This window comes from Acanthochromis polyacanthus, chromosome 22, assembly GCF_021347895.1.
Source record: "Acanthochromis polyacanthus isolate Apoly-LR-REF ecotype Palm Island chromosome 22, KAUST_Apoly_ChrSc, whole genome shotgun sequence".
NCBI classification, from domain to species: Eukaryota; Metazoa; Chordata; class Actinopteri; family Pomacentridae; genus Acanthochromis; species Acanthochromis polyacanthus.
In genome coordinates this window covers 26879664-26887291 of record NC_067134.1, presented here as the reverse complement: position 1 = coordinate 26887291, position 7628 = coordinate 26879664, and the positions used below count along the sequence as shown (strand labels likewise).

Here is a 7628-nt window from a genome sequence, read left to right as displayed (position 1 = left end):
AGAAGGCGTTATGACAGATTTTATTTATTGGTAAACATATTTACACGAGCAGTCGTTGAGTAAAAACGTTTTTTTAAAATCTCATCTCACAGATCGACATGACAGAGAAAGAAACAAAGGGGTAGATTACAAACTGTCGCACCCTCGTCGTCTTCTAATGTCTTTGGCAGGAGTGGTGTCTGTGCAGTCGGTAGCCTCGGTAACAATAGAAAATATTGCACACGCTTCTCTTTTTTTTTTTTAAACAGAAAATAGGTTAAAGCGTCGTGGTTCACTTGGCTTTGACAGTTCTATACACGTCCGTTGGCCTAAAATAGAGTAAATAATTCTCTCAAAAGTCCAAGCTGAGATAAAAGATAGATGCCTCTGAGCTGAACAGAACAATGCAGCTGCTGTAACCGGGCCACAATAGAAAAAGAATAGAAAAAAAACAGAAATGCAAAAATACTGTGCATCAGCTAAAGAATAGACGCGCAGTTACAGCAGCGGCATTTGTTTATTTATCCGTCTTGAAGCGCTCTGGTACAAAACACGAATTGAAGTTTTCTTTTAGTTTGTTTTCTTCTGGATGGGGCAAGAACAAGAACAAGAACATTACAGTGTCACAGCAGTGGGTGCATGCTCGCTGAGGACGGCTTCAACCTGCTCACATGCGAGAAAACAAACTCTTCTCGAGGACAAACGGCACGAATCTGACGAGAAGTCGACGCTCTGGCTTTTGAAATGTCTGACCGGAGTCTCCATAGGAAACAAAAACAATCCACGGATTTTCCAGCTCATGACAGAAAGAGCAGGAGAGAAAACAGCAACGGATGTCGGCGCCCTGACCGATCCTTCGGGCGGTTTGACCGATCGTTGGGCTGTCAGAGGACGGTGGAGCAGCCGGGGGGGTTGGCACCGGTCGGGGTGCCACTGATAGCGTTGAAGATGCCCATGGAGTCGGACAGGGCGCTCCTGGTGCCGTCGTCCACCGGGTTTATCTGAAAGAAACGGTCATTTAGGAAGATGAGGAAACACATTTTACTCTGCAAAACTGAAACACAAACATGCATGATAAGTTTAAGTGGGGTTTTACATTTTAGGGAGGACTGAGGACTTTTTCTTACGGCGGATTTACATTTAGTCAGTTTTACTTATGAAAATATCAAGGAAAAAGCAGTTCTATAAAAAAACACGGCATCAGTGTGTATTCTTCAAACACGAAAATACCGCATAGTGAGAATATCCTGTCCGCTGTGCAGGTGTAGGATCATGGTTTAATATTGATGATCAGTCTGCATAGATAATTTTATGGGAGAAGGAATTAAACAGATGAGGGGTAAATAAAAGCATCGTGCGATTATAGAAAATGAACCTCAACTAGGAGGGTTTACATTTTACTCTGTTTGCTTTACATGCTCATTTTCAGCTTTTTCACACCTTAAGTTGTTGTTTTTTTCTTTCCTTTTCATTCTATCTTTTATTCTTAATATTTTACCTGTTCTACATTTGTATAAATGTTTATCCCTGTTTGTTTTATTTATGTTAGATATCTTTATTTTCCTTGTTTTCTACTCAATTTCTAACATTATTGCTGCACTGCGTCCTCTACGTGCCTTTTTAATTTGCACTGCAAAAACTCTAAATCTCACCAAGTCTATTTGTCTTATTTTTAGTCAAAATGTGTCATCCCATTTGATTTAAGATAAATTCACTTAACAAGTGACTTTCAGCAGATGGAGGGACTTATTTTAATACAATGTATCTTAAATATCCCGTTAAGTCAAACAATCTTGGAATTATCTTGTTCCGAGTTGAACTTTACAAGAAAACTCAAAATAAGTTGAACCCTCGTGTCGTCCTGCTGGTCAAACTGACCCGGTTTAAATTTTAAAAATGTGGGAAAAAATATATTTTCACAGTGAAATCTTCCACATTTTACATTTTTTGGGGGGAATTTTTTAAAAACATTTTTCAGTGAAAAAAAAAAGTTTAAAAAAAGTTTCTTTAAGAACATTCAGGGAATTTGGTTGATTTTTTCCCCCCAGATGTTCTTAAAGAAAATATTAGAACTTCTACTGATGTATATATATATATATATATATATATATATATATATATATATATATATGGAATCACTTTAGATATTTTTAGGATTTTTTTTGAAGATTTGTATTCATTTTTACAATTTTTACATTTTTATTATTTCTTAATCTTTAAGGAATTTACTTCTGAAGATTTGGCAAATTTTTATAAATTTGGGGAATTTTTTGCTGAATTTTTTATTTTTTTCAGACAGGGAAACAATGTTTTTTGATAACCGTAAATGAGGACAACAGGAGGGTTAAGACACCTAAGCTTGACAATAAAATATAACTTAAAATAAGTTTTTCAGCTAATTTTAAGATCTCAATATTCTAAATATCGTATTTTAAGAAATCTTACCAAGTCATTTTTCACTTGTTCTAGTGGCAGATTTTTCACCTATTTCAAGGTAAAAGTTCCTTGAAATAAGTTTTTTTTTCTAGTTTTGGGAGGGACATTTTTTCCAGTGTGAAAGCAAATTTTAACAAACATTATGGAGTAAAACAATCCTACGTAAAACAAATAAAGTGGAATAATGCGGAAGGCCAATCCATGAACAAGATAAAAACAAGATCTATTTTATAAAGTATGTTGGAAATTAGCTTAGCCACATCAGACCAGACCACTTGTGGACCAACTTTACAGTCAGAACCGAAACACCCGAGGAAAACTTAATCTATATAATAAAAGATTCCATCCTGCTCCACCCGCCACCCGTGCATCTTTATTGCAGCAACAACAGCAACTTTAACACACGACAAAAGCAGCTTTACCATCCAATCTGCTCGGGCCAGCACAAAGAGAGCAGGAGACAAGAGACAAGAGGTTAGTGGATGAGCAGAAGACTGCAGCAGAGGACAGACATTAGTACATGATGTTATAGACACAGCTCTGAATATTTCCACATATTTTTATTCAGAGCATCATCTTATTCACTAAAAATGTGTAGTTTCTGAACCAATATAATGCAACACAAGACAACATCTTCACAACAATTATTAAAGAGCAGATCACAGAACAAATGAAGACGATAACGCTAAATAAAATCAAAAAACATAAAATAAATAAAGCTAAACAGGGTTCTCACCAGGATTTTTTTACAGCGTAACGGCAGGTCGGGACGGCCCGACACTATGCGCAATAACCTTCATTAAATCTGGCGAGCGGCCAGAATGTCATAAGCGTCACGCAGATGCTCCAAATGCTCGTAGTTTAGGTCACTGTTCACCATACATGGCATCACGGAAACAACAGGCCAATTGTAACCCCGAGATTGGAAGCGACTCTTAATTTTAGACGGGAACGGGTCAATCGACAGGAAAGTACAGCTGAGGTGGGGAGACATAAATTAACCTAGATAGGCACCCAGTCGATAAAAACAAACGCACATGGCGTTATCTGTCAAAATAACTCTCTTTCACAGCGCCAACTGCCCCAATAAAGAAGTTTTCTCACATAAATATGGAAATATGACGCAAGCAAATGTGCTCAAAACACAATAACACAACATGAAAGGCGGCGTAGCGGCCCTAATCACAGCGTAATCTTTTAAACCGACAGCGTAACGGCCCGTTACGCTGAAAAGCGCTGGCGACAACCCTGCTAAAATAAGTCAGAATAAAACTGTTTTAAACACAGATAATGATTAATCCTTTGTTTTTTACCATGTAGTCAACAAAACCCACCAATTCAATTCTTGTATACAGTGTTCTAGGGCTGGACCCGAATATTCGTTCGTTACGGCGGTATGCGGATATTAATTTTGGTATCCGAATATCCCCCTCCCCGGCTCATCTCGGCTCCTCCATTCGTGTTTCTTACCACCACCCGAATGGCCGGGTTGCTGCCGACTCTGACGTCACGCTTCACTTCTTTGCATAAACACAAGACAAGATGCTGAAGACCTCCGCTGTTTGAGAATTCTTCAGTTTAACTGAAGACAAAACGAAGGCAAAATTTGGACCCGGGAGACCAGACGAACGGATCCGAATATTCTCCGCCACAACCCCCTCCCCCGTCAGACGTTACAGGGCGGAACGAATATTCAGCTATTCGTCTTTAATAGGGCCCGAATATTCGGAGGCCATAAACCACTATTCGGGACAGCCCTACAGTCTTGTAAGAAACTCACTGGTGACGATGTTTTGATTTCTAAATTATCAGGAGTGTGTTGGTACAAAACTACATGAATTACACCTGATTTAATTTAGCAAACAACATGCAGCAGAGTTCAGGCATCCAGGCATGATTTGGCACATACTCACGGTCACATTCAGCGTTCTTACCTGCTCGTGCATGATGCTGGACAGCTCCCTGGTCAGGTCCCGGTAGTTGGCCTTCATCTCATCGTGATACTCCTGCTGGTCTTCTTTGATCAGCCGCTCGTTCACCCCCAGCGCCAGACCGCAGGCGTCCACGAACTGCCTGAAGAGAGACGCAGGGACACTTTTAGTGCTGCCCAATAAAAGCTTAATCTCTTCTTGTCCTCATTTGGAAACCTTTAGCAAAAGAGGAACAGTTCAGGTCGCCGCCTCAGGAGTACGTCACTTCTTCTTCTGCAGTGAACTGATTCAAAAGTGTTCTGAATGAAGGTTTAATTGTTCATTTTTTCGCATCAGTGCTCCAGATTTTTAAAAAAACAAGATTACTATCTGTCAATACACAGTGATGGAAATAAGTTTTCAATTGGTTCCATAAATACAAGAAAATTCCGAGTATTGGGTTGTTTTGAAGAATTTGTTCGTTTTTCTTAAAGAAAATTAACAGAAAATATATGTAATCTGTATCTGTGTCTGTCTAACGCAGCCACACAAAAAGATTTTTCCACAAATATTTCATGATAGTATTTGAGATTGTGTAAAAATTTTAAGGGTGTCTGAAAACTTTTTTTTCCAGCATCAGAAAATCCTGTACTGGTCAGGCTAGAATTTACACACCGACTTACAGAAATTAAATGTGCTCAGTTTACACTTTCACACGACATATTTTAGCTAGTTTTATTTATTTATTGGCTGTTAAACTTCATTTCAATGCTTTGTAGCCAAGCATAATGTAAAATAATTCATTTGAATTTGAATCAGGAAGGCTGTATGACAAAGAAAGGACACCAGAGAGAATACAAATAAAATGCTTCTGTCAGCAATCAGTACCTGAAGACCTCTTTGAGCTGTTTGACCTTGTTGTCGGGGTATTTCTTGGCACTGCTGTCATCTAGAAAGGCTCTGGCGTAGGCAAGAGGACCGGCGTTTACCTGGAAAATAAAAAAAATAATCAAGGTCGAACTGAAAATGTCAATTGAAAAGAAAAACAAAAATATAGAGCTCTTTTCTCCTGCACCTGAACACAGATGCTGCCCTGCAGTTTGAGCTGCAGACGGATCATGTCCACCTCCGAGGCCGAACACAGGAGTCGCAGCTCGGCCACCTTGGCGCTCATCTCGTCTATGGCCACCTCTATGGGGCTCAGGTCCGTCTGGTGTTGGTACATCACCGCTATGCGCTTCTTTACGTAGGGGAAACAGTGGGTGGCTGGGGGAAACAGGTTCATGGGAGAAAAAGTAGGATTTTAACCCTTACAAGGCCATGTTTCTGGAGAAATACATATACTAAAACATATACTAAAACCATAGCCTAGCCGCGCTAGACCCAGCTCTTAAGACACAAGGGTCTAGGAACACTCGACAGGGAGGGAGGCGGGCTAAAAGGTTGTCTATCAAATCCCTCTGCAGCAATTGGGTAGGTATACAACCAATCAGCGCAACGAATAGGCTGACGTAGTTCCTAGAGCACCGGATTGTGGCTAAGTCCCATTAGCTTCCCAACCAGCGGAGCCAACTGGTATATTAAGGATTTGCCATATCCCGTCGGCATAAGTCCAAATACGTCTTTCTTCTCAATGAAACACTTCAGTGCCGTCCTTTGTTTATCTTTCAAGTTGAATTTTAGCTTCAAATCTTTAAGGGCTGTGGCCAAAGCCGAGTCGAAAGATAACTGTTTATTGTGCGCCGGTTATTTCTGTCAGAATCGTCACGCCTCTGTCGTCACTTAGTTACGCCCGCCTTCTGACTCTACACTTCATGGTGATTGGTCCGGCCAGTTTTAGGAGCATCCAGCCTCGAGCCTTATGGAGAGTAACTAGACCCACCCTGGCAGAGAATTAAATTCGTTGCCGTGGGTTGTCTAGCGCGGCTAGGCTACTAAAACCACCTAATCCATAAAAATATCGATCAAGTCTTGCGAGGTCGCATTGTCGTAGACGTTCGCCATTGTGAATTTCAGCCGTGTTATTACGGTACACGCCCCGATAAGAGCTTCATAATTGCGGCTTCGTTATAACGGCTCATACGACTTTATCGTGTGAAATAAGCAAATTTGGGGCCAATGTTTACATCTTACCAAACATACAGGTGTGTGCATATTTTATGTTAATTAGCGAGCCGAGAATGTTCGGTTTCGGCTGTGTGTACGAGTATACTCGGTCCTGGCTTTTTAAGGGTTAAATGTCAGATCCAATGTACACGTAAAGCCCTCTTAGGTACGCACTATCATGTGTTTTCACAGTCACATTTATAACCATTCATCACATTCCTATTAACCTTGATCCGCTGCACATGTAAACAGCCTTAAGTGTGTCTGTCAGCATGATTACTAACAAGGCAAAGATAACACCTGAACCTCCAGATAAAGCGAGCGGTGCAGTAACCAGCCTCACCTGGCCTTATCTGCTTTACATTTCAGGTGACTGCTACTCAGGTGGACACTTAAAAGATGATTAACAACAACAGACAACAACCAGGCAGACATTAATGCGTTCAGCTGCTGTGATAAGATTGGCTGTGCTGCATTATTCCACATATTTCTGACAGTAGAACTGCTCCAGGTGACGTTATTTCCATCAGTGCGTGACTCACTGGTGAGGACAGTGCGCCGTTTGCACTGCTCCTCCACCCCGCCCTGCTTCTTGCCCGACACGGTGAACGGCGTCTCAAACACAAAGCGCCGGATGTTGTGGCTCTTCTCAAAGTCGGTTTTCCTGTCCTCCAGCTCTTTGTCGTCCAGGTACGGTGTGACGTGGGTCACCTGGATGTAAGCGTACTTCAAGTCCAGGTCCTTCGGGTTCACCTGGGGGGGCAAAAAAGACAAATGTTTTAGACTGATTTCATACAAAATTATGGTCCGATACCACTGAGATCGTACAAAAACCTTAATCCTCATGAGGACATTTTCATCCATTTCATTTGGGATTTTTTTGTATTTTGCACGGGATTGTTAATTTTTAACCTCAGACCTGATAATAAATTTGGTGTCACTTAGAAATGTCCTTATTTGTGAAAGGAAAAGCAGTTTTTTCCAATGAAGATGACATTAAATGATTGATAAATCCAGTGTAGACATTGTCAATGTGGTAAATGACTATTGTAGCTGGAAATATTTCATGGAATATCTCCATAGGGGTACAGAGGAACATTTCCAGCAACCATCACTCCTGTGTTCTAATGCTACATTGTGTTAGCTAATGGGCTAATTGATGATTAGAAAACCCTTGTTCAGTTATGTTAGCACATG

General features: G+C 40.6%; 1 protein-coding gene across 7 annotated transcripts in view; it reads right to left on the bottom strand.

The window, feature by feature from the left end:
- Nucleotide 1: 1 nt before the first annotated feature.
- The window catches only part of dock9b (dedicator of cytokinesis 9b), a 77704-nt gene continuing 70077 nt past the window's right edge, over nucleotides 2–7628 (bottom strand). For 6 of the 7 annotated variants that reach the window (XM_022201977.2, XM_051943282.1, XM_022201969.2 and 3 more), the window contains exons 48-52: nucleotides 6974–7184; nucleotides 5401–5591; nucleotides 5214–5314; nucleotides 4350–4488; nucleotides 2–980 (exon numbers count right to left, since the gene is read on the bottom strand). In XM_022201977.2, the coding sequence (XP_022057669.2) occupies nucleotides 864–980; nucleotides 4350–4488; nucleotides 5214–5314; nucleotides 5401–5591; nucleotides 6974–7184 (759 nt within the window). In that variant the 3' untranslated portion in view covers nucleotides 2–863. Of the gene's footprint in view, nucleotides 981–2837; nucleotides 2846–4349; nucleotides 4489–5213; nucleotides 5315–5400; nucleotides 5592–6973; nucleotides 7185–7628 lie in introns of all 7 variants that reach the window. The other variant, XM_051943280.1, reaches the window with a different exon arrangement.